The 23,186-nt window shown below is 48.5% G+C and overlaps 11 protein-coding genes across 11 annotated transcripts; 6 read left to right on the forward strand and 5 right to left on the reverse strand.

The window, feature by feature from the left end:
• Positions 1-94: 94 nt before the first annotated feature.
• Positions 95-2,217, reverse strand: F5891DRAFT_937438 (uncharacterized protein; the record flags this gene model as incomplete). The annotated part of the gene is made up of 5 exons (XM_041374099.1): positions 95-187; positions 245-490; positions 540-1,395; positions 1,461-1,899; positions 1,950-2,217. 5 exons carry the CDS (start codon positions 2,215-2,217, stop codon positions 95-97), a joined length of 1,902 nt encoding a protein of 633 aa, XP_041233818.1.
• A 321-nt stretch (positions 2,218-2,538) lies between these two features.
• Positions 2,539-4,490, reverse strand: F5891DRAFT_938112 (uncharacterized protein; the record flags this gene model as incomplete). The annotated part of the gene is made up of 6 exons (XM_041374150.1): positions 2,539-2,717; positions 2,772-2,832; positions 2,897-3,024; positions 3,160-3,376; positions 3,423-3,989; positions 4,047-4,490. The coding sequence occupies 6 exons, from the start codon at positions 4,488-4,490 to the stop codon at positions 2,539-2,541; spliced, it is 1,596 nt and encodes a 531-aa protein (XP_041233819.1).
• Positions 4,491-4,638: 148 nt separating this feature from the next.
• On the forward strand, positions 4,639-7,329 carry F5891DRAFT_6311 (methylmalonate-semialdehyde dehydrogenase). Its single transcript, XM_041372561.1, has 15 exons — positions 4,639-4,883; positions 4,940-5,073; positions 5,135-5,211; positions 5,262-5,348; positions 5,397-5,451; positions 5,498-5,521; positions 5,570-5,818; positions 5,874-5,944; positions 5,992-6,039; positions 6,094-6,126; positions 6,186-6,282; positions 6,339-6,515; positions 6,574-6,733; positions 6,837-6,962; positions 7,019-7,329. Exons 1-15 carry the CDS (start codon positions 4,671-4,673, stop codon positions 7,091-7,093), a joined length of 1,626 nt encoding a protein of 541 aa, XP_041233820.1. The 5' UTR covers positions 4,639-4,670; the 3' UTR covers positions 7,094-7,329.
• F5891DRAFT_6399 (uncharacterized protein) lies at positions 7,330-8,586 on the forward strand. The gene is made up of 4 exons (XM_041372612.1): positions 7,330-7,635; positions 7,691-7,795; positions 7,859-7,973; positions 8,026-8,586. Exons 1-4 carry the CDS (start codon positions 7,566-7,568, stop codon positions 8,489-8,491), a joined length of 756 nt encoding a protein of 251 aa, XP_041233821.1. The 5' UTR covers positions 7,330-7,565; the 3' UTR covers positions 8,492-8,586.
• Positions 8,494-9,971, reverse strand: F5891DRAFT_1097593 (uncharacterized protein). The gene is made up of 7 exons (XM_041363531.1): positions 9,766-9,971; positions 9,678-9,710; positions 9,401-9,616; positions 9,204-9,347; positions 9,006-9,147; positions 8,929-8,946; positions 8,494-8,871 (listed from the first exon to the last, which is right to left on the reverse strand). The coding sequence occupies exons 1-7, from the start codon at positions 9,850-9,852 to the stop codon at positions 8,681-8,683; spliced, it is 831 nt and encodes a 276-aa protein (XP_041233822.1). The 5' UTR covers positions 9,853-9,971; the 3' UTR covers positions 8,494-8,680.
• A 231-nt stretch (positions 9,972-10,202) lies between these two features.
• Positions 10,203-11,841, reverse strand: F5891DRAFT_992243 (uncharacterized protein). Its single transcript, XM_041378167.1, has 6 exons — positions 11,536-11,841; positions 11,301-11,481; positions 11,029-11,252; positions 10,740-10,971; positions 10,365-10,690; positions 10,203-10,301 (listed from the first exon to the last, which is right to left on the reverse strand). Exons 1-5 carry the CDS (start codon positions 11,811-11,813, stop codon positions 10,574-10,576), a joined length of 1,032 nt encoding a protein of 343 aa, XP_041233823.1. The 5' UTR covers positions 11,814-11,841; the 3' UTR covers positions 10,203-10,301; positions 10,365-10,573.
• A 168-nt stretch (positions 11,842-12,009) lies between these two features.
• F5891DRAFT_1124102 (uncharacterized protein) lies at positions 12,010-12,648 on the forward strand (the record flags this gene model as incomplete). The annotated part of the gene is made up of 3 exons (XM_041363860.1): positions 12,010-12,198; positions 12,224-12,320; positions 12,407-12,648. The coding sequence occupies 3 exons, from the start codon at positions 12,010-12,012 to the stop codon at positions 12,646-12,648; spliced, it is 528 nt and encodes a 175-aa protein (XP_041233824.1).
• A 781-nt stretch (positions 12,649-13,429) lies between these two features.
• On the forward strand, positions 13,430-14,163 carry F5891DRAFT_973709 (uncharacterized protein; the record flags this gene model as incomplete). Its single annotated transcript, XM_041376387.1, has 5 exons — positions 13,430-13,483; positions 13,552-13,779; positions 13,803-13,940; positions 13,988-14,099; positions 14,150-14,163. The coding sequence occupies 5 exons, from the start codon at positions 13,430-13,432 to the stop codon at positions 14,161-14,163; spliced, it is 546 nt and encodes a 181-aa protein (XP_041233825.1).
• Positions 14,164-14,666: 503 nt separating this feature from the next.
• F5891DRAFT_973710 (uncharacterized protein) lies at positions 14,667-15,356 on the forward strand (the record flags this gene model as incomplete). Its single annotated transcript, XM_041376388.1, has 3 exons — positions 14,667-14,720; positions 14,772-15,161; positions 15,219-15,356. 3 exons carry the CDS (start codon positions 14,667-14,669, stop codon positions 15,354-15,356), a joined length of 582 nt encoding a protein of 193 aa, XP_041233826.1.
• Positions 15,357-15,820: 464 nt separating this feature from the next.
• F5891DRAFT_992253 (rab GDP-dissociation inhibitor) lies at positions 15,821-17,848 on the forward strand. The gene is made up of 7 exons (XM_041378168.1): positions 15,821-15,946; positions 16,014-16,145; positions 16,209-16,533; positions 16,594-16,702; positions 16,754-17,187; positions 17,246-17,390; positions 17,446-17,848. The coding sequence occupies exons 1-7, from the start codon at positions 15,929-15,931 to the stop codon at positions 17,630-17,632; spliced, it is 1,350 nt and encodes a 449-aa protein (XP_041233827.1). The 5' UTR covers positions 15,821-15,928; the 3' UTR covers positions 17,633-17,848.
• A 2-nt stretch (positions 17,849-17,850) lies between these two features.
• F5891DRAFT_1160403 (RAVE protein 1 C terminal-domain-containing protein) lies at positions 17,851-23,079 on the reverse strand. The gene is made up of 21 exons (XM_041365226.1): positions 22,817-23,079; positions 22,611-22,757; positions 22,427-22,550; positions 22,284-22,377; positions 22,167-22,230; positions 22,003-22,115; positions 21,614-21,950; positions 21,163-21,562; positions 20,662-21,114; positions 20,509-20,599; positions 20,294-20,458; positions 20,047-20,243; positions 19,864-20,000; positions 19,760-19,815; positions 19,582-19,711; positions 19,229-19,531; positions 18,928-19,174; positions 18,824-18,876; positions 18,622-18,801; positions 18,371-18,572; positions 17,851-18,318 (listed from the first exon to the last, which is right to left on the reverse strand). The coding sequence occupies exons 1-21, from the start codon at positions 22,895-22,897 to the stop codon at positions 17,960-17,962; spliced, it is 3,933 nt and encodes a 1,310-aa protein (XP_041233828.1). The 5' UTR covers positions 22,898-23,079; the 3' UTR covers positions 17,851-17,959.
• Between the last annotated feature and the right edge of the window lie 107 nt (positions 23,080-23,186).

Consider the following 23,186-nt stretch of genomic DNA (forward strand, 5'->3'; position numbering starts at 1 on the left):
GTCATGACAAGATAGGAAGTCCCGAACCTCCTATTACTACGCAACGACAGCGTCCGAAAACTACAATGTTCTAGTTATAGATAATCATAAATATCTACGAAGCTCCAGGTAGCGGGTCCACCCAAGTTCCATTCGGCCAAAGGGTCACAGGCATCGTAAAATCACCAGGTGTACCGTCCATTGCGTACTACAAAAGAATCCACCAGTCTTTAGCCAGCGCAGAAAGTCCCTTGAAAGCACTTACAGCAAGCCTGAAGAAATGTGGCAAGCCAGCTTCTAGTGCAGCAAGTGAGTAGTTCAGTGCAGTGCCCAAGTACACCTCCACATCATCCACGAGTAATGCGAAGCCATTCCAGCCTTGCGTGGCAATGGCCGTAGGCATGCCGTACCAGCTAATGGTCTGGTTTGCGAGAGCAACGGAGGCGTTGTAGGTGGTGGAATTCGTGAGGAAAGTGGGCAAGGGAGAGCCAGTTGTCCCGCCGTCAACAAGCTGAACACCACATGAGCTATTGAGGGCATGCATAGTTAAAAGGGCATACATCAGCAGCGGTCTGCAGTATCGAGTCAAAGCCGAACGCAGCCACATCATTAAGGAACATTCCAAGGAGGAACCCTTGATAAATCGCTGAAAGCCTCGTTGGGAAACCAACACCAGGAAACAATACCATCGAGATGATGTAATGATGCAGTCTGAACTGCAGGCCAGGCAGCAACGCCAGTACAAGCGCCACGAGGCCTCCGATGATGTACCACCCAAGATAGTATGGCAGCCAGCCAGTCTTCCGAATAACACGTATCTGGTTGACCACCAGGACGAAAAGGATGAGGACAATAATGATAAGCGCTAGAACACCCCCCGGTTGTTGCTTGATATCAGCTGCGGTCAATCGATCAATAGGAATTTGGTCCATGGTAAGATTTGTAAGAACACCAGTCCAGTAAGGTGCAAGGTACCATATCATAGCTTCAAACGGCGCGTTTGCGAACAAAGGCAATGTAAACCTCACAGCAACGCGCCAGAAACCATAGCAGACGAAAAGGGCAGGCAGGAATGCACCAAAGGCGACGTCCAGTGGAGGTGGAGTCGCTTGAGGCTGGGAGAATAATGCAATGTGCCAAAATCCGATGCAGACGAGGCACCACCACGTGACGATAGCTTTGGGTCGCAATACGAGGAAGAGAAGACATGTAATAAGTATGTTGAAAGCGAGAGCCGGTGTGCGGAGGTCGGTGCAGTGAGTCAGAACATCTGACGGTGAGAGTCTAAAAGACATCGGGAATACAGAGGGAAATCCGATGGAAGACAGTCCGAAAGCAGTTGTAGGTAAATAGTTCGTGAAATTCCCCACGAGATTAACAGATGCACAACCTCCTGTCGAGTCACTGAAAAAACCGCTATGTAGAAAACACGTGAGTGAAGTCTGCAGCGTTGAAAATCAAATGAATGATCGACAACTTACGCCTGAACAGCAGAAGCACAGATAAAACTATCAGCTCTATAAGTCTTCTGACTATCTCCACCTCCAACAAGCAGCGGTACAAAATCCACAGATTCATCGCCCACCACACGCGGGTTCTGCAGGACAACACTGCTACATTGTGCCGGGCATCTAAAATCAAAAGACGAATTACTGAACGGCGCGCACAAGCTACCGTCCAGACCGCATCCTGCGTCTCCTGTCCAGAAGACGGATGTACAACCGACAAAAGAGCTTGCAGGGATTGTATACCATTGTGCACGGACCAAAAAAGAAAAGGAAATGATATATGCTGCTACGAGGAGGACGAAAAGCCATGCAACGGTAAATGGACGAGTGAATCGAATGATTGCAGGTTCGAGTGCGATGGCAAATCGACGGCCTTTGAAGTTGTACGTGCGACCAAGGAGGGGCACAGGGTCTGCATATCGTGAATACCAGTAGTGAGTAATTCAAAACATAGAAACTCACTCGGAAGATCGACCTTCGGCCTGGGTCCCCGAATGTATTTGACCACTCGATCAGCAACATGATACAACTGAGGAGATCGTGTTCTAAACGAATCAGCGAGTCTTGAGAAACAAGTGGAGGGTGGTGGAGGATGAGGAGAGGCTCCTACTAGTAATGAGTCTGGACCATAGAGGCCTTGCTCTGAGGTCCCTGCCTCAAACTTTGATCTCTCCTCGCTTGAGTGGGCTGTTGTCTCGCGAGAAGAACTGTTCCGGAGCCCTTGATCCATGAGAGCTCGGTTTGAGGCGACTGTCATGAAGAGTTGGTTGTGCGAAAAGACATAGACGCACACTGCACAGTAACCGTCCAAAATTAAAACATCACTAATGCTGTCCCCTATATTATTACTTAATAGTTGATTATTAAGTATCACCAACAGCGTACTCGAGCATCCTCATAGCACAGAGAGAGGAATGCATATGCGTAGATGTCGTATGGAATTTGCAAAAGATCATTACCAAAAAGAAGTATGGTACCTTGCCAAGGCCAAAATATCGACCGGCATATCATCCTATATAGACCACAGGCAAAACTTCTCTGCCGCATATCCCTACCTTTCTCCATCGTCTGTTTCATAATCGCCATCTTCATCCGATCCTTTTTCCTCTGTTCCTTCTGTGCCTTGCCGCCCCCGGTTGCGTGCCCAACTCGGCCGCCCTTGCTGCAATTTGATACTAGTATTACTCGACCACTGTGTACCTTTGTAGTGGGCTGCCAGGGACATGATGGCTATGTGAAATGAGAGACAACCTCAGGACATACATGCGAGAGGAAGGTGCTCACCATCTTCGTTCCTCCTGTAGAATTCACCCCATGATTTTTCCGATCTCTCGCTATCCGGGAACTACACCATCAAATGCACACGATCAATTCACCAAATTCAGCATATAGAATTTGATAGTACTCACCTTTTCAAGAAAGCCTTCCCATCTTTCCCGACCTACCATGTCATTCCACCCCGGAGTGCGCGCGACATACCTGGCTATAATCCTCCAATCCGCAGGTGTGAACGAACCACCAATTGCTCCCATGTCTGCTTCGTCATTATCTGTCGTGGCGGAGGCATCGTGATTGCCACACGAGGGAGAAGGGGAGGGTTGCGAGGAAGAGACGCCCAATTTGGATGCAGCCATCTTAGTGTTTGGGACACGAGCAGCCGATTTTGTGCGACGAAGTATGGATGTTGTCTGGCGAATAACTTCAGTTTCTGAGTCTTCAACCGCATCGGATAGTGCATTTGGAGAGTCTGAGTTTTCTTCGTCTTCTTCGTCTTCTTCCTCATCTTCGTCCTCATCCTCGTCGCCCTGAAAGGAGTGCAGGATCTTGTCTGCAATGTCATGTCTGGAATGCCAGTGAGATGCCCAGGAAGGTGCGCTATGATGTGGGGCCTGTACAGGTTCAATATTGAACACGTGTTCAAGCACAACTCCCCACCTTTTCATTCAACATCGCACATAACTCTTTCTTCGTCAGGCTCGCATCCTGACTCAGCCTCCAACTGATAAATTTCAAGAAATACGCGCGATCCTCCTCTGTGTACCTGTTCCCATTTGTCCCAGCTTCGATTCTTGTTGGGGGCGTAGGGCTTCGTGACGGTGGACGGGGTAAGGTGATATCTGCTTGAAGCGGCATAAGCTTGGAGGGAAGGTTTGTTGGGAGGAGAGGTGCAGAGAGGGAGTTGAGGGTTGCTCTGGGACGTTTTGGAGGACGGTAGCCTAGGGACTGAGTTGTGCTGATGGCGGTAGGTGTAGAGCGTTTGGGGGGTCGACTTTGTCGGAGTGGTGGCGAAGGTGAAGACTGTCTTTTTCGCGAGTCACGATCGCGATTGTTTAGAGGGGAAGCAGACTTTGTCGTAGAGGTAGATGCGCGGCTGGAGTTGAAAGGTTTTTTGACTGCTTTTGATGTTTGGCTTTTTTCTGCTAGACGAGCGACGAGGACATCGAAGCGGTCGTGGTGGTCGAGGTAATAGTCTTTCCAAAGGTTGGCAGCATGATTATTGACCTAAGGGGGTGTGATTAATGCATGTGCACGTTACGATTTAGTAGAGATGACACGCACACCATGTAACCCCTCCAAAGCTTGTCTATACGTCTTCCCGGACTGCTTGCAGTCGAAAAGAGCTTGAGCGAGAATGGAATCGTCGTTAGGTGACTGGCCGACTGGAATTGTCAGGCGAAGAAAGTCCTGCATGAGTTGCTGTGGGACGACAGACGCGAGATCAAAACTCGGATTGGGGAACGCGTGCTGAATTGAGTTCACGTTCGGTGCAACTGGCACGTTACAATTTGGCTGTTGCTGCTGGGCCGTATGACGACCATTAATCTGCATGTTTTGCTGGTGCTGTTGCCATTGATGGTTCTGGGGTTGGTGAGGATATTGGTTCTGGCTCATCGACGGCCAGTTTTGATGGTTGAGGATGCCTGTCATGCTCTGGTTGTAGAACTGATCTTGAGGTCGACCAGTGTGGTGAGCAGGCAATCCATTCGGTATTGGGGCGTTCATTTAGGACGTACGCGACAGCGAGAAGATGAGTTCACCCTGACGAGCTCACAATTTGAAAGTACTCAAATCCACGTGTCTTCGTCACGTGCTATAGTCACGTGAGATCATCGCGGGGCACCGTAAAGTACTTGAGACTCCGAGAGCTGCACTCGGTCTGCCTTCCCGTTGGACCCGTCCGTCATGTCGATCTCTCGTCTTGCTCGTATTCCTCTCCGTAGTCCATCGCGCTCTTATGCTACGACAGCAGGCTTAAATGCCCTTGCACGTCCCAAGGCAGAGAATCTCAGCGCGACTTGGCAGGGTACTAGTGCAACTGGAGGTAACACCAAGAATTTCATTGGCGGCGCCTTCGTCGACAGTAAGACAACACAATGGCATGATGTGCTCGACCCTGTACGTCTATGTCCCAGATTACTGTGTAAGAACAAGTGTTAATGATTGTTCGGCAGTCGACCCAAACACTGCTCACACGCGTCCCTGAGACTACCACGGAGGAATTTGACCAGGCAGTCGATGCTGCTAGTCAGGCATTCAAGTCATGGAGCAAGCAGAGTGTTCTCGCTCGCCAACGTTTTGCCATAGAGTCCGTCTTCGAGAAAGAATACCCACCTTACCAACACCTGACCCACTTACGTTGCATTCAGACTTCAGTATCAGATCCGTCAAAATGCAGACGCACTTGCTCATAGCATCGTCCTCGAGCAGGGAAAGACCCTTGCCGGTACGTGTACCTTCTCGGTCCTTTCGGTATTCTCTCTAATCACTTCCAAGATGCTCACGGTGATGTCCTCCGTGGTCTTCAAGTTGTCGAAGCTGCCATCGGTATCACCTCCAACATCGTTGGCGAGAAACTGGAAGGTTTGTGTGCTGTTTGAATTTTTGGTCATGGTGCTCAGGTCACCGCAGTCAGCAAAGACATGGACACAGAAGTCCGAAAGCTCCCTCTCGGCGTCTGCGCGAGGTCCGTTTTGAAGTATCCCACGCAAACATACACTTACCTCTTACAGCATTGCACCTTTCAACTTCCCAGCGTAAGCTCTTTCTACACGCCCCTGGCTTCTCCTTACGTCCCTATTCAGAATGATTCCCCTCTGGACAATCCCCCTTGCCACCGTTACTGGTAACACCCTCATCCTTAAGCCATCTGAGCGGGACCCCGGTGCAGCCATGATCATTGCTGAGCTCTGTGCCCGTGCTGGTCTCCCCGAAGGTGTAGTAAACGTGGTGCATGGGACCGTGCCTGTTGTCAACAGAATCTGTGATCACGAGGCAATCAAAGCAGTGAGCTTTGTGGGGGGAGATCGCGCAGGAAGACATATATACGAGAGGTGAGTAGAACGAGCTAAATTATGATCTTCGAAACCGTGTCGATGGATACGGCAGGGCCACGAAGAACGGCAAACGTGTGCAGGCAAATTTGGGCGCAAAGAATCATGCGGTAATCATGCCTGATGGTAAGATACCTTTCATTGTGTGTGACTGAAACTCACGTAATACACAGCAAATAAGAATCTTGCGCTCAACTCCATTATTGGTGCTGCATTCGGCGGTAGGCGTCCACCCTTTTAATGTGGACTGTGCTGACACGATCGTGCCTGGACAGCTGCGGGACAGAGGTGCATGGCAGTTTCAGTAGGTAAGTCGTGCGAACCTGCCGTTTGACACCTACGTTATGGTGCATCTGTGCATGTATAGCTGTACTCGTCGGCGCAGCGCAATCATGGCTCCCTGAGCTTGTAGAACGCGTATCAAAGCTAAATGTGAATGGAGGATTTGAGGAGGGTGCAGATCTGTAAGTACCCTTTCACCATCCTCTGAACCTGCGCAACGTTAACCTGCACCGCACAGTGGCCCCCTCATCTCTCCCGCCTCCAAAGCTCGTGTCACGGGCCTCATCGCATCTTGTGCAGACGAAGGAGGGCGAATTCATCTTGACGGGAGGAACGTTCAAGTTCCTGGGTACTCCGCTGGTAACTTTGTAGGTCCAACAGTTTTAGAGGGAACAGTGGAGATGCGGTGCTACCGGTGTGCATTATCTCTCATGCATGACTGGTCACAGTCTGATACTCATCGCTACACTCAGCGAAGAGATATTCGGCCCGGTACTTACCGTGATCACCTCAGACACGCTCGACAATGCACTCGAGATTATCAATAAAAATAAGTACGGCAACGGTGCTGTGATTTTCACGCAGTCGGGCGCGACAGCTAGGAAATTCGAATCGGGGGTTAATGTGGGGCAGGTGTGTTTCTATTCTTTCATGCGCAGTGATGTTGGGGTTTTGGGTCACTGCTTCAAGGGAACCTGGACTGATGCTAATGCAATATCATCTCGTGACTCTACAGGTTGGCATCAACGTTCCTATTCCGGTTCCTTTGCCTATGTTTGCATGGAGCGGTAACAAGGGCAGTGTGCTTGGTGATATCGGGTTCTATGGGAAGAGTGGTATTAATTTCTACACGCAAAATAAGGTAAGTCTAATCAAGCCCTATGTGTTTGAACTTAGTTGTCGATTTCATCGGTGCAGACCACGACGAGTCTCTGGCGCCAAGAAGATGCCATTGGCAACAAGGCGTCAGTTGACATGCCCACGCACCATTGAGCGTGCGAGCCATGGTCATAGCACGTGCTGTCCCGACCTTTTTAAACAGAGGGGAATGAAGACAAAGGAAAAGGATCACTTGTCTGTTATGTATTCATCACGCAATATTTCCATCATTAACCATTTGTATATCTCGCATCTTCATGTATGAAATCAAGTTGCTTTCTGCTCTGCCCATCAGTTCACTTCATTTGATCCAAATCACCTCGAACACAGCAGATTACAGCAGATATGCATATTTATATCGAGCTTGATACAGCTCCGTCTGATGGATCCACCAGTTAACCCATGGCTTAGCGATGCTTCAATCTGCGTCCTAACGACACTATGCACTTGAAGCGATCCACGTATGCACTTGGTGGAGCAAATTCCTGCTTTCGGTCTTCCGTATCGTCCACGTTCACGTGATACCTATCAGCTTTTGAACTTGGACGGTCGTGACTTCATGAACACCTGAAGTTCCAAAGCACGCATGCCCTCACCCCCGATCCAAGTCTTCCTCACGACAATCGCGTCGCAGGTCGTCATAAGGAAGCGCCAAGGTTCGTACATAGACGCTGAACGTGCGCCATGTTAATCTACCATCATATGAACCAGAATATATTCTTCGCATCCTCCAAACCAAGAAGATCCCATACACCTCCTATGATCTCGCCTCCGACGATGATGCCAAACGTTTGTGGAGGCGTAAGGCCCCGCCTGGTGCGTTTGATCTCATCCTGCTCTGATACTGCGCTTACACTGCCTCTCGGACGGATTCGGCAGATAAGCAACAGCTTCCAGGTATACTTGTAGGCGGCAAATTTAGTGGGGTATGCCCTTATCCACGCCTCTTGAATAGTACTCATCGCAGTTGTGCCGAACAGGACTTTGATGCTTTGTAAGCCTTCTCTCCTACCTGTTGTGTCTCAATGGTGATTTACCCCATACAGCGAAGAAGCTGTCGAAACTGAAGGGCTGGCTACATTCTTGCGGCTGAATGAAAGCTGGGACATCGCCACCGACGAAGATCGTCCGGCGCCCGAGGTCAAACCCGTTGGTGTGCCTGGGGCTGTCCCCATCGCGCAAATGACGCCGGAACATCATAAGCCCCGATTCTTTTCCCGTGACCCAGATACCCCGTTGAAGCCAGTGAACAAGCATGAGGACAACTTTGATGTAAGCACGGAGCTGGAGGGGTACGGGTTGCAGGGCGTAAGAGTCACCGATGACGATTTGAGGTTGTTAGTCGAAGAGCTTGGGCTTGAAGGAGACGATGCAGAGGATATGGTAAAGAGTTTGGGTGGTGGTGGGAATGGAAAGGATGTTCCCAAGAAGGGTGGCGAGAAAGCAAAGGCGAAGGAAGCGACAAGCACAAACCCTAGGGACGCGAGCGTGACAAAGGAAGACAACAAATGACCCTTATGATCTGATGTATTATATCTGCTTGATCTATATACCAGCCATGGAAGTGGAACGAAAATATTAGTGTCTGGAATTGGTCTGGAAGGTGCAGAACTCTGCCAGCCGGATGTGTCAATGGTTAGGTTACTTGTGCATAATTTTCCTGAGTGCGAAATGATAAGGCATATAACGTTGAGCTCCTTCTTACAGTTTGCTCATCGGCATGTTGACAAGAAAGCCACCATCGAGGGCAATGGTCGCACCGTTCACGTATGCACCAGCCCTGCTTGCCAAGAACAGCGTGGCGCCTGCGATGTCCTCGGGCGTACCAAAACGATTTGTCGGGACCTGGTTGATGATGATGTTCCCCGCAGCTTCAAAAAATTGAGCCGTCACTGTAAGATTCAAGTCAATGAAACGACAAAAATATAAATGAACCATGATGGATTTACTCTTGCTTTCGAACGCACCTGCAATGTCGACGCAAGTCGGTGAATTTACTGGGAAGTAAATGAAAGAGCGGACTCACCACAGGCTATGGTATTACTGACTATGCCCTCGGGCCCAAGGCGGCCGGCGAGGTGGCGACTGAGGTGATGCAGACCAGCCTTGGCAGCAGCATAGGCATATGTGTCATGATCGGGCACACCAATGCCCTCGACCGAGCCAATCTGATGGGATCAAAAGTTGATAGAAGGACATCTCCGAAGTTTCAACATGCACTCACGTTGATAATACGTGCCGGATCATTATATACGGCCCCTGTCTTGCCATCTTGAGCTGCGCCCGCACGTAATAATGGCAGCAATTTTTGCATCAGAGTGAACACACGTTGCAGATTCAGAGTGAGGACCTTTGAAAACCCCTCATCCTTTGTTGTATGATATTCAGTGAGACAAACAAAGGCGACAGTAATTGACGCACTGGGTATTGGTCGATAGGTTCTGCCCATGTTGTTCCCGCGTTATTGATGAGGACATTGAGAACGGATTCTCGCGCGGAGAGTTCTTGCACGAACCGCTCCACTTCAGAGAATTTGGACATATCAGCTGGGATTGCGGTGCATGAGCCTGGACCACTGGATCCGAGTTCTTCTGCGGTGGCCTGACATTCCTTCGCAGAACGGGCCGAGATATAGACCTATTTCAGGGCGGTACGGAGGTCAGGACCCTTCCATGTGCCAGGAGGTTGTAATACACACCTTGGCACCGTTCCTCACGAATGCGGAGGCAATCTGCGAGAAAAACTAAGTCCTTACCACCACGCGCAGTTAAATTTTTGGGACACACCATTTTCCCAATCCCACGAGAACCTCCTGTCACGAGAACTACCTTCCCTGCGACAGCGAAGAGATTTTCGACGTGCAGTGTGGACATTTAAGCGGTACGGTTTGTGCTCAGAGTGGGTGTAGTAATAATGGAGTCAGTAAAATGGAAATAATGACACGTCCTGGCGGGTCAGGTTGCATTCTTTGTTAGTCAGTACTAATAGTGGCAATTTTTCAGGGATGAAGAGGTACCGAGACATGTGGAGCATGTGCTTCGCGGACTTTGAATTTCTCTTGTCTACCCTGGTCAATTCTAAAATGTCGTTGTCAATGTCGAATTCAATTGACCTTACGGACCGTCCTCTCGTAAATTACTTGCGCTCTTCATTTGACCACCACCGCGTTTCGCATGATACTTGTCGCGGAGTATCCTAAACCTTACCTTGTCATGCAGTCCACTAGGCGCCTGAAGCGATTTTACATTCGGATATCCAATGTTTAAACAGCAATGCTACATGGAAAGGTTTATATATGAAAATGTTTAGCAATACTACGCAGGTTTGTGCTTTCAAGCTCACGATGGTATCTCCCATGCGAAGGTTTAACCGACGCGATGTTTAGAGTCCGCGTAGGCAATTTACGAGAGAACGACCGTAAGGTCAATTGAATTCGACAGACCAGACTCTTCACGATGTGCAGCACTGGAATTACAAGACATTGAGATTGTACCTACTACTACCAGCGACAGAACTATAACTATAAATACAATCGTCACGAAAGTGCCAATGAAACATGTCCGTGCAAAACAATTACAGTCCAAGAAGAAACATTTAAGGTTCAGAATCGTATAAAACAGTTGAGGCTCTTGAGCGACGCCGGCGCAATGGTTGTTCAGAGAACGTAACCGCAGGAGGCATATCAATCGGGACATCCTCTGTTTTATATTCCTGGGATACCGTTCAGCATACAATTAATAAAACTCGACAATAGACGAACGCTTGGCGAATCGTTTTTATTCTTTGGGGATAACTTTCTCCTTTGCCGCCTCTTGCGGTATATGCGCTCTTTGGCGGTTTCTTCGGTCAGCTCATTAGATCCGTCGTCCTCACTTGGGAAGCGCCACTGAATTGTGGGAAGTATGCATGACGCAAGCACAAGAAGAGATATCACGAGGAAAGTGGCAGATGATACAATAGCAAAAGTGGCTGGGAAGCGTGTCACAAGCCCCCTATACGGTAGCAGGCCATAAGGTTCAGGTAATGAAAACGGCGACAAATGTGCTTACCGAATTCCGTGGTGCTTGACGGCCCCTCTCAGGAATGCAGAAAAAACACTTAACTCTCGTCCTTCACCGTTACCAAGGGCCCTCCATCCATCCCTGCGCCCCAATTCCACTCTGGCGATAACGCGAGACGCGCCGGGTGCGTGCGACTCAAGGAAGAGAATGTCAAGGTTGACTAATTTGGGCGACGACCATACTCGGCTTTTTGTAGGTGGTAGAACTATAGCCTGGGATGTGTGAGTATCTTCTCTGCGGCTATATCATTCAGTACCTACTGGCTTCCTAATTGATGTCAAGGTTCTATTAGAAGGCGTCGAGAGCGTCAAAGTAGTCATGAAGTTCCCTAGGGCAAAATTCGCCTCTGATGCTGGTATAACGAGGTGCATGGATATATCATAGAGTTGGCTAGGTACCAGAGATGGTAACGATATCTCAGCATACGGCGAAATACCATCGCTATAACGAAACAGGTACCATGAGCAACAGCCGAACGGCTGGAAGAGACCTCACCCATATTGCAGATACAGAGAAGACTCCCACCCTACAGCGACATTCTTCCAAACGTACCAGCCAGAAAAAAGGGAGAAAAGTATGATGACTGGAATTAACGCGAGACATACGAATAATGGAATCAGCTGAGGTGCTACTGGGCGAAAGAGGTTCATGATGAACCGAATGGTATTAGATATGGCATTTTCGAGCCAAGAATACTCTTCATGCTGCCCTTCATAGGAGAAGGACTTGGAGTCCTCAGGCTCGGCCTTGGCAGTTGGTGTCGATGAAGCCATAGCATCACGTTGAGCACGCCGCCTGTCAGACTAGTTGTTCGAGACCCGAATGAGGCATGTTACCACGTGACCACTCGGGTATTTTGTCGTTACATCCATAGCAGCGGACTGTCAGAAACTCTCTTATCCTACTCGTACGCTCGTGCTCGAATACCAGATAAACTTACTGATCGATTCCTCTGCTCATTCAAACTAGATGGTGCCGGGTATCCAGACCTTACTGGGCGCCAATCCATCCGCTGACTCCATAACCGTGTTTCTGAAAGATCTCGTTCAACATTCCAACACGAGCTTGACAGTTCCCGATGTGAAATCATATTCAGATGCAGTCTACTTCAACTACTATCCGCTAGGGATCAGCTTCCTCTTTATCCCTCAAAACTGGGTACGAGCCCACTGGAGGGCTGAAGCTCGAGGACCTTCAAGTTGATTCATTAGTGCTTGACAGCATTAACATCTACAATGCCCCAAAGCATAAGGCGACCACCACAAAGACAACTACATCCAGTCGAACAGCGGAGCTCGCCTTTTCTACCTACTCCATGTCAAAGTGGAACCTATCGCTCGCACCTGAGGCTTCGGCATCCAACGAGTCTCGATCGAGATCTCGCTCACATCAAACGGTAAAGATTTCGTCAGCTGCCTTGGAGAACCTGATCGGAAAGGCGGTGGTGCTGGGCCTTCATCCGGATCTATTGGCATTTGGTGTGAGTGGTTGAAGCACGGAATCATGGTTGAATTCGGAGGGGATGAAGCCAGAGGACCACAAGCTTGGGAACGTGGCAAGGATGCCATATGGAGGGTCATCACAGTATTTCCTCCAAAGCAGGAATAGACTAGAAGGTAACATCTTATGCTACTGAGTGTTCTACTTTTCGCTGATCCAAGGCAGCTGAAGGCTAAATTTAAGTTAGTCTCCCATGGGCAGACCATAGAAGTTCCTTCTGCGTCACGGCGTGCTCGTCAAAAGGAAGCTGCCCCTGACGCATCCAAATCTGTATGATAGCGTGTCTCGTCCTTTCTCTCATGATAACAATCCTTTTTCGAGCTCAGGCAAGACCTAGGACCTGTGAGAAACTGTCATTGCATCCCCAGTCACTTGTTCCCTTGATCGGCATTCGATTATCGCAAGGTCATGGGTAGAGACTGAATTGCGTACCCGAGGGGCTACTGCCACTGAAATGAAGGCGGCGACCAGAGCAAGTGATAAGTGAAGAATCATTTCCTGCTTGAAGGTAGAGGTTGTATTGACTATGATTATACAAGAATGGGTTTTCAATATCCAAATCTTTCGTTTAGATCGATGACTAGCGTCAGCCAAACTTGAACGTTGCATGCGCTGCTCGTTATGTGTAACTATCACATCATGGGCATCGATGATTCTAATTCTACAAGAATGGTCTTGGGTAGACAACTTGACAGGTCGGCAGCCAAACGCCAGCAAAGATCAAACGTCCATGTCAATATGAACTTCAAAATACACCCGTGAATTGATCGTGTGAAATTCTGACCGCACCAAAAGTAATACTGTGAGATCGGTTGAATGTTGAAACATTATAAAACAATGTATACGTAGAGTTGACTACTGACTACTGATTAGGCTCATTTTTTCCGTCATGGCCGCGCCTCCCGAAGTGACCAACAAGAATCTCACCGGAAAATATATTATGGTTCGTCTGCTCAAGTTGTGTACGTCATAGCCACGATTCTGATGATGTCCCGTGCCCATGGGTGACAGAACAAGTCACTGAGCGACGACAGCGATGACATCCTCAAGCTCCAGGGCCTATCTTGGTTCAAGCGGCGTGCCATCTCGATGTTTACATTGACGCTTAGCGTCGAGCATTATACAGACGAGGCCGGCGAGCACATAGACGTCGAGCAGACTCTGTCTGGCGGTATCAAGGGCTCGAATGAAGATCGCATCCTTGACTGGGAGGAACGTGGCGATATCGATGATGTTTTGGTGCTGTGATCGGAAAATCAAAGAAAGTCAAAGTTGAGGAGGTGGAGGATGAATTCTTGAAATCTGGCTGGACGGAAGACGCGGCAGCTGAAGACGGGTTGGTTCTTGCTGTAGACTGGAGCGATACTTCAAAAACTGGCATGGAGTGGAAGGCAGAAATGGTACGACTTCATCGCTTCGTATTACTCGTGTCCCTTATATTTTTCAGACATGGGGGTTTGAAATATTGAATGGCGAGAGGAGGCACGCAAGACATTTGAAATTTACATCATCAAATAAGAAGGATGGTCCCATCCTCAAACGTTTTTATTACGATTACAGTGAGTCATTTCTCGTAGTGATCTATACGCTCATGACATCTTTCTCCTAGTCGGACCTTTATGAATGTACAATAAGAGCTGCTATGGCAAACCACTACGTTTAACTTTATTTGTTCGAGTCCTCGAACTTGGGGTCTTGATTACTTCTCAGAGCGCAATGTTGCCAAAGAAACACCAAATCTAGGGTAATCGGGCATGACCGAGGTCATGACCGGTTACCCTTGCTGAGATCTGATGACAAGAACAATTGTCGTACCATTGTCCAGCTTTTAGTAATTTACGTTGATGGCTCTCGCCTGTGCTGATCACAAAGGCTCGGCAGTCAACTGCGCATCCCCGAAGTAAGTAATAACTTGACTTCATCAAGTGTTTAAATCTCGTTTTAGAACTCGCGCTATTCTCAAAGGGGTATCACTCGGTCAAGGGTCGTGGCCCGGGGATATCGAGTTGATAGAATCCTTATCTCGTTCCATATGAAATCAAGGCTTTCTACTCGCAATATAAGAAGGCAAGGCATCATACCCTTGCTACTTATTGTTTTCCACTCATTTACGATCTCTTCTCACCATGGCTTGTCCTGACACCGTTACAACTAAGAATCTGTCAGGAAAACTCAGACTCGTGGGTCCTTATTTTGATGCACTATCGCACAACGCTCACGATATATCGCAGAATAAAGCGCTGAGCAACGACATTGATGACACCTTGAAACTTCAGGGCGTTGGCTATATAAAGCGTACTGCTATTGCCAACTTCACCCTTACACTGGAACCCACCCAATTCACGGACGATGACGGTGTGGAGCACGTTAATGTTAAACAGACACTCTCGGGAGGCTTCAAAGCTCCTGCAGACAGTCTAGTTTTGAATGGTCAGGAGGTTTCCAAGGAGGATTCCCTCTTCGGGCATCTGATCGCCAAAAGTTGGCGTTCAAAGGTCGAGGATCTTGATATTGATTTCTTGAAGGAAGGTTGGTCAGAGGATACCCTTGAGGATGGCCTCATTGCCGGTATCGTGAAAAGTGACACCGCCAAGTCCGGGAGGGACTGGGTCATAAATGTGGTGCGTTTGATGGGTTCGGTCTAGTGGACATAGCGTGATCTTAATGATCTACGTCAGGTTTGGGGTTTTGTCATCCTCGAAGGTGTCAGGAGATTTGCCCGGCGCTTCAGATTCACCACGAAGGAAAGGTCTGAACCGATCGACGTCAAACTGTACTATGACTATGGTGGGTACCTCCCATCCTCTCACTTCTAGTACTGACTAAGCTTTTCCTCAGTGGAGTGAGCCTTTACAAGAACAAATCAAACTGTGTCTGTACAATGTGTATAGTGAAGTTGCATGCAATTGATCGATTTATCCTTGCGTTGGGTCTGAGGGGGGAAAAAATCAAGACGAGCACATCTATCCGAGTTCTCCATGATAAGCTGCTGAACGAGTAAGGCCGACATTAATGATATGTATTAATCCAGCAGCTGGGGATGTAGTATGTGACAAGTCTTTTCTTTGATTAGTATGGATCATGTCGATTTTTACCGATTCATAGACTGACACGTACATATGCTCACGCCGTTGGCTGAAAACTTGAAGCACTGAATTCTTTACTGCAGCGAGGTCCAGGAACAAGACCGAATCGATATGCGTATCGGTTATGTTAGGGGTCACGTGCTAATTTAAACTATAAGTAGTAAGCAACCGTAAGCATGGTCCAGGTTGCCCAGCCCAGATTATCAGCCAAGCTCAACCGCCAACCATTCCATAACGTCCTCCACTACCTATTGTTCCTAGTCCTAGTACATTTCAACACTCAGTCCGCATAGCCGATCACGATGGATGAAGAATACGATGTAATTAATCGCCCCTGATTACATCTGTACTGGCATCTGATCATTGGTTTTGGTTGGCACGATCTAGGTCATTGTCCTTGGTACTGGCCTCACCGAATGTATCCTCTCTGGTCTGTTGTCCGTGGAGGGGAAGAAAGTCCTCCACATGGACAGAAACGATTATTATGGTGGAGAGTCTGCCAGTTTGAATCTAACACAGGTAGGTGTCTTTCTTGCAGCGGAATCAACGACTCGACAACCTAACGAATACACACGATTTCAGTTCTATCGTAAATTTCGCCCAAAACAATCTCCGCCCGCCGACCTGGGTCGTGACCGCGACTATGCAGTTGATCTTATCCCAAAGTTCATCATCGCCTCCGGTGAACTCGTAAAAATACTCGTCCACACTGATGTCTTGCGATACCTTGAGTTCAAGCAGATCGCTGGCTCATTTGTGTATAAGAATGGTAAGATCAGCAAGGTCCCGAGCACGGAAGTAGAGGCAGCGAGGAGCCCGTTGATGGGGTTGTTTGAGAAGTATAGAGCCAAGAAATTCTTTGAATTCCTGCAGAAGTGGGAGGAAGAAGATCCGACAACTCACCAAGGTGAGAGCCTGCATAAACATGTGTTGACGTGAAGACTCTATCATTTTAACACGGGGACAGGATTGAATCTTGATAAAGATAGTATGAGGAAAGTATACCAGCACTTCGGATTAGAACCCGGCACTCAAGACTTCATCGGGCATGCTCTGGCACTCTATCTCGATGATGAGTGAGTGTAATCTCTCCACACCTCGTCAAGTCCACTAATACGTCTCCACAGCTACATTAACAAACCTGCTCGCGAGACTTACGAGCGTATTGTCCTGTACACCACCTCTATGGCACGATGGGGCAAATCCCCTTACATCTACCCTCTTTATGGGCTTGGAGAGCTTCCCCAATCCTTTGCACGTTTGAGTGCAATCTATGGCGGGACCTACATGCTTGATAAGCCGATTGATGAGATCGTGCTCAACAAGGATGGATCATTTGCAGGTGTCCGCAGTGGAGCAGAGACCGTACGTGCCAAGATGGTTATTGGTGACCCGAGCTATTTTGGCGCGGGAAAGGAGGCGGAGGGTGGCAAGCTGAGGGTGGTCGAAGATGGTAAGGTGGTAAGAGCGATCTGTATCTTGAAGCACCCGATTCCTGGTACGGAGGAGAGCGATAGCGTGCAAATTATTATCCCGCAAAACCAGGTAAATAGGAGGAATGGTAAGCGTCTGTTTTGTGATGGTCTCATATGAGTCATGCTCATCATGGTGTGGCGCAGATATCTACATTGCGATGGTGTCCTCGACACACAAGGTATGCGCGGATAACATCTATGTTGCAATTGTCAGCACAATTGTCGAGACTTCCGCTCCTGAGAATGAAATACAACCTGGTCTCCATCTCCTAGGCAGCATCTACGACAAGTACGCACACTTCTTCACCTTTCTTTACTCTCATTCATTCTGATTAATCCAACAGATTCGTGACCGTCTCCCCCATATACACTCCCGTCGCCAACGGGAAGCAAGATCATATCTACATCACACGCTCGTATGATGCGACGTCACACTTCGAAACCGTCGTTGAAGATGTGCAAGATGTGTTCAAGCGTGTAATGGGCAAGGACCTCGTACTCAAGAAACGTGAATCTGATAGCGAGCAATGAAGGCGATGAGATCTCAACTCCATGGCTACCCTCTGCCATAGTCATACCTTATATAGTGTACACCCGGATCAGGCGACAAAACCTTTCGTGCTAGTTTCAAGTTGTTTGTACTCTTTAGTCTTTCGCTTATCCGCCCTCCCTACATTTGATTACAGGTCTTCTGTCACTACATTTTTACGAACAATTCAATCATGACTGCTTTGGGTGGATGCATATTTGTCACGCTTGTTCTCAGACCTCAAAAGTAAGTATCGCCCAATGTTACAATTACATCACTCATATTCAAAGTCCACAACCCCATGAGAGGTGATCAGAATCTACTAGGGATTAGACAAATGAAAACGAATCCATGTTGAACTCTGGTACTCGGACGTCCTGCTTAGCAGATTTAAGTAGGCTGCCGAGGCCTGCCTTACGTGCTAAGAGGTCACCCTCCTCTTTGATGGTCTCCTGCGTGGGTGCCCTGACAAGCGAACGCTCGGGAGAGACTTTGCGTGTTGGAGCCGGTGATGCAATGTCCATGTCAATCATAATTGACGAACGTCTGCGTAGCTTGGGATCTAGCGCAAGAGATCTCCGCAATGTAGCATACGGTGTTGGTGGGTGTTCTGTCGGAGCGGGGACAGATATCGATGGGCGCTCAAAGGACCACGAACGCACCAGATCCAGCGCTAGTGCATGACAACCTGTAGAGAAGCTAGTCAGCCAAACTCTAGCTTGACATGTGATCGCACTTGCCCATCTTGCAGAACACCCGGGCGATCTGGAGCACGAAGTTGAACTCAGAGCGCCCTGATATCTCGCTTGTGCCCCTAGCTGTTTGCAGCGTCTTGGAGCGGAGTTGGGAAAACAGTAACGCAAGACTAGGATCATCGTAGTGGGGTTCGCCGATTTCTATGACTTGTATATCTAAAGCATCGGCGATATCTCGCAAGGGTGTCTAACCAAATGAACTCTCAAGGGTTACGCACAAGAATGACTTCACTCACCACCAGTATCCTGACAGCAAAGTCTCTTCGATTGAGCATCCAGAAAGCCCAGCTTCCAAGCCATCGATTGCCTTCACGAAAGGCGGTAGGGATCACCGTATTGTGTAGTATGTCCCGCAGCACAGGACCATCCGAGCTTCCTTCCACCACACGAGCGAGAGCGATTCGCCAGCTGAAAATCTGACAGATGCCTGAGGCAAACATGAACGGCGTCTTTCAGATTCCCTCCCAAGAGGAAGAACGCAGCAGCATACTCTAAAGCGATCATGTAATGGCAGGATCCACAAAGAGGGTATGGAAACTTACCAAATCTCTGCTTACCTAGCAGAGCATATGCATTCTTCAGTGCTGCAGTCTTCTGTTTCGGCTGCGTGAAGTCATTTGCAAGGAACTTCAGCATAATAGCTTGTTCTTTGTGCCATGCAGCTTGCTTCCACAGGCCATGCACCAACTTCACCTTGCCCAGTGCGAAATAGAAGAGCGAGCATGCTGTAGGGTCACGATTATCACCAGCCATGTATTCATTCCGTGCGATGACTTCCATGTGAGCCTTCTGCATGCCCCGAAACTCAACATGACTCGATACCCAGTGTGAAAATGGACATACCAGGGATTCAACCGAATTCAGCCATATGAAGACTCCAAGGGCTCGGGCATCAGACCAGAGCATCCTTCCACTGCACGCTGCCGTCGACGTACTTAACAAAAGCCCTTGGCTCTCACTGTGAAAGGCCCAGACCATATCACGATATCGCAGGCGTTCCCTCCAACCTGTTGATCGCGGTATTGTCCCGTTTGAGCGTGGACTGCTGGGATCAGATGTGACTCGACGGTTGAGGATATAAAATGACCGCATAGAGATCACATAGCGAAGGCCGTTAGCGTCCAGTGCTCGCCTCTGTTCTTCGATCTACACACAAGGTGAGTTAGTGATGGTTTGCCATGCATTCGGACACTGACCTCGAGGGTCGTCTGGATGAGAACTAGAAGACATGCGTGCTCATTGGGAGTCAAATGAGGAAGAGGTCGCGTTTCAAGTTGCTCGATGAGCGTCTCCACCATATGGCGGGAGAAGACGGTTTCATCCGGTCTTCAATATGTGAGCAAGTCCCATATGCTGTTACAGGGGAACACTTACAACGAGTTCTCCTGCGGGGTGCTGAACAAGAAGTTATATCGTTTTGAAGGTTTGTTCTGGAAGATAATTATCACCAGTGATGACAGAATCTTGAAACAGCTTACAGATGTCATATACTGACCACGCAGGTACTGTTCCACAGGAATGGCATTCCAGTGAAAATCCTGCGTAGGGTCTTCGTATATAGCCCTCACGGCTAGAGACAGAGCAACGATAATTTGCTTCACCAACTCCACCTTACCTACAAAATAATTAGATCAATGTCCTACTCCATCCACAACACTTACCCCAAAGCAAGCACTGAAGGAGCATTTGCGGATGGTAATCTTCCAGGGGTCCATTATGTCGAGCAACGTACTGAAATAGGGGTTCCTGATCCTTTTGAAGTGCTGTTTGACCAAAGAGAAACAACTGATGACCCCCTGCGATCAAGAAGGACCCATTTGCGAGCCATATTGAATCACGGATCGGATATGAGATGTAACTGGCGAGAATTCAGTCCACTCTCAAGGCTCGTTGGAACACCGAACGTACTTTCTGATATCCACTTTCCAGCAGATAGCCCACGCAGGGTCATCATTAAAGTAAGTTTTCCTTTGCTGACACAACAGCTCGACATGATGCGTGAAACCGACAGCCAGAATCGACTGATTATCAGGTGTTGATGTCCAGTCCAAGTCGTTAATATGTTCAGAAGTACTATCGAAATGATGAATGAGACAGTGCTAACAACAGACTATCCCGCATACCTGAATATTCTGCGATGCTCGAGACCTGAGGCGAATTCAGATTCTTTCGAGTCCCAGATTGTAAGCTCTTGACCATCCGGCAGCTGTACAACTGAAATATCAAGACAGTATAGATGTCAGCTATCACAGCTCTACAATGAAAGACTTATTCACCTAGAACAGACTTTTTCGCAGAGCTGCAACTTGCCAGAGCGAATTTTTTCCTTCCCGTCTTGACCTTGCCTGTGCATCTCCATCCAGAGGGTGTTCCATCGTCTGCTATCCAAAACGAAAGCTCGCCATCGTCAGAGATACTGAGTAATGTGTCATGCTCCTCCAAGGAGCTATCCCTACTCCACGACATTGGATCGACGGGAATGATTACTTTTGGTGGCTGGGCCAGTGGTAGATTGTTCTTGGAATGTAGACGTAGGGTTGGATTGGGTTTGCTCTCAATATATATGTATACGATGGAACTGTCTGAAGTCAGGCCAACAATACATTCATGCGCCGTCTTCGAAGGTGCCGAAAATAAGTCGGTGATGGAAAGGATTGTAAGCGTCGAAATGGGCTCCGAATGTAGAGTCAAGACCGAGGTTTCGGACGAGTATGTCGCTAGTAGCTTACCTGCACCAAAAATCAGGTCATATGTCGTGCAAAACGAGATCATCTTACCGCCATCCAGAACCACAACATGGTCTGCGTTAGACCATCGTCTTCCTCGGGCGAGCTGAGAACCCCCTTCAATGACACGCCAGACTTCCCCTCCATCGACGCGTACGACTGCAACGCCTCTTCCGGCGGGCGTCCTAACCAGTCTTCGTATCTTGCTCTCCTCATGGGGAAACCTATCAAGTCCTTTGGCATTAAGATACAATCCTGTGGATTGACCATCAAAGAAGGCTAAGGGCGACACCTCGAATGTAGTGAGGGGAGCAGATGTTACCATAATTAAGCTGGTAACATTAGGATGTGGGAAAAGGTACAGATGAGAAGGAAGCTGGGAGAGAACATTCGAACTCGTATGTGAAAGGGCAAATTGACGTATGAGCGTCGGAGGTCTGCGGTCAATATTCTGTAACCCGGTTGAATTTGCGTCAAATGAATAGATCTTATTAACACCTACTGCGACGGCGCTGACCAGCATAGAGCCATCCGCAAGAGCGCGAATAAAGAGATCCCAACCTTCTTCATCAATTTCTCGCAACCTCTTGACCTGAAGACTTGCATCTTCGGTAGCTGACGCTAGGACAGCTTTGATCGTGCGTCGGACGACTTCTTTGTCCAACCACATGACCGTAGACTTCCTTGAATGCGATCCAAGTTTTGCTGCGATGAGGAACGGAAGCGAAGAGAAAAGGTCGAGGGATGCATGCAACTGCAGACGATGCGGTGCGTCAATCACAGGGAGGAATATCCGCAGCGTGGAATCAGATGTAATGGTGTAGAGTGCGGAGTCATCACTGCACTCAATGTGTAAGCCTCGTGTCAAAAGTAGTGTCTGAAATGCTCGACCTTCGTGATGCCTGAGAAAACCTCCACATCAAGTCCGTAACGGGCCTGGGGTGAGGAATGTCTTGTACCAAGCGACCGGAAGTAGTTGAATATAATCTAACCAAATCATCGTGCTGTAAATCATAGCTCAGTGGGCATCAGAAGCGGAGCGCGAGGTCCCGTACGTGAGATATAGTGGCAATAAATGCAAGAGTTGGAGCAAATTTCGCGAGAGACGGGGTTGCCACCCTGACGAGCGAGGTGAAAATGATATTGAGGCAAAGGAACATGCGCCGCTGTACCTTACTTCCCACTTCTTTGACCATGTGAGAAGGTCATTTTCCAATATCAACGTGTAGACGGATAGGCCGTTCTGACTGCCAACTGAGAGAAGCCCTGAATGGAAATCAATAGTTGATTCATAAAGGGTACACAAGACTAGTACCAGATCTGCAGTCCAGAGCTGTGACGGAGCCACTATCTTGGAGAGAAATGGAAGAGTGAATTCTCCAGGTATTGTTACCTGACAATAACCATGCGGCAATGTGCGTGTCCATGGAAGCAACTATCTACTTCGAGCATGAAATTAGGCGTAGCAGGAGGGAGAGTAAAAGAGGAGATACACGTACGACTTTCATGGCGGAGTCGACCGCCACGCAAGATATAGTTTGATTAAGGTGCTGGGTGCCAGGATAGATTTCCCCGAAGGTGAGCACGCGCACGAGGTCAAGAGTGCTGGCATCCAGGATTACTACAGTGTCTGCAGAGGGGTACAGCTAGTTAAAGAGGATATTGAGTCAGTATGAACTTCAAATTGAGCAGATGGACTGCGCACTATGAGAGTGACATGAGGTAGAACCAGCTGGTGAAATGCACCAACTGGAGAGCCGGTGAATGTTTTCAGGAGATCTAACATCTGTGCAGCGAATGTGAGTTCAGATTGTTTGATTCACGCGGAGCGGACCATGCCAGGGCGTAGAGAGTAGGCTGCCTGACGTTGTAAGCTTTCTATTGTTCTGCTGCAAGGTGAAGGAGGGCAGGCGACCGTAACTTGTTGAATATGCTTCCGGAAAACTTGTGCTTCCGACTGTTTCTGGCCAAGATCGGACTACGTATACTAGACTTAGCCACCTTCGTCATATTAATTCGCAGACTGCGGTGCGCGGCTTTAGTACTATTCCTTGACGTTCCCTTTCGCCAGCCTC

The sequence above is a fragment of the Suillus fuscotomentosus genome, assembly GCF_016647785.1.
Source record: "Suillus fuscotomentosus strain FC203 chromosome Unknown F5891scaffold_1, whole genome shotgun sequence".
NCBI lineage: Eukaryota > Fungi > Basidiomycota > Agaricomycetes > Boletales > Suillaceae > Suillus > Suillus fuscotomentosus.

Coding starts and splice junctions, on each gene's coding strand:
- F5891DRAFT_6311 (XM_041372561.1), top strand. CDS start 4,671: ATGTCGATCTCTCGTCTTGCTCGTATTCCTCTCCGTAGTCCATCGCGC. Junction 6,283..6,338: donor TTTGAGGAGGGTGCAGATCT/GTAAGTACCCTT, acceptor TGCACCGCACAG/TGGCCCCCTCATCTCTCCCG. Junction 6,516..6,573: donor GTGGAGATGCGGTGCTACCG/GTGTGCATTATC, acceptor CGCTACACTCAG/CGAAGAGATATTCGGCCCGG.
- F5891DRAFT_6399 (XM_041372612.1), top strand. CDS start 7,566: ATGCCCTCACCCCCGATCCAAGTCTTCCTCACGACAATCGCGTCGCAG. Junction 7,636..7,690: donor CGTCATAAGGAAGCGCCAAG/GTTCGTACATAG, acceptor CATATGAACCAG/AATATATTCTTCGCATCCTC. Junction 7,796..7,858: donor GAGGCGTAAGGCCCCGCCTG/GTGCGTTTGATC, acceptor CGGATTCGGCAG/ATAAGCAACAGCTTCCAGGT.
- F5891DRAFT_1097593 (XM_041363531.1), bottom strand. CDS start 9,852: ATGTCCACACTGCACGTCGAAAATCTCTTCGCTGTCGCAGGGAAGGTA. Junction 9,617..9,677: donor TCGTGAGGAACGGTGCCAAG/GTGTGTATTACA, acceptor GCCCTGAAATAG/GTCTATATCTCGGCCCGTTC. Junction 9,148..9,203: donor ATCCGGCACGTATTATCAAC/GTGAGTGCATGT, acceptor TGATCCCATCAG/ATTGGCTCGGTCGAGGGCAT.
- F5891DRAFT_992243 (XM_041378167.1), bottom strand. CDS start 11,813: ATGGCTTCATCGACACCAACTGCCAAGGCCGAGCCTGAGGACTCCAAG. Junction 11,482..11,535: donor TCTCTGTATCTGCAATATGG/GTGAGGTCTCTT, acceptor GTTTCGTTATAG/CGATGGTATTTCGCCGTATG. Junction 10,972..11,028: donor GTCAAGCACCACGGAATTCG/GTAAGCACATTT, acceptor GCTACCGTATAG/GGGGCTTGTGACACGCTTCC.
- F5891DRAFT_992253 (XM_041378168.1), top strand. Junction 16,146..16,208: donor CCAGTTTGAATCTAACACAG/GTAGGTGTCTTT, acceptor ACACGATTTCAG/TTCTATCGTAAATTTCGCCC. Junction 17,391..17,445: donor CTAGGCAGCATCTACGACAA/GTACGCACACTT, acceptor TTAATCCAACAG/ATTCGTGACCGTCTCCCCCA.
- F5891DRAFT_1160403 (XM_041365226.1), bottom strand. CDS start 22,897: ATGTTAGATCTCCTGAAAACATTCACCGGCTCTCCAGTTGGTGCATTT. Junction 19,816..19,863: donor GTGGTCAGTATATGACATCT/GTAAGCTGTTTC, acceptor ATTATCTTCCAG/AACAAACCTTCAAAACGATA. Junction 19,532..19,581: donor TCATCCAGACGACCCTCGAG/GTCAGTGTCCGA, acceptor CCTTGTGTGTAG/ATCGAAGAACAGAGGCGAGC.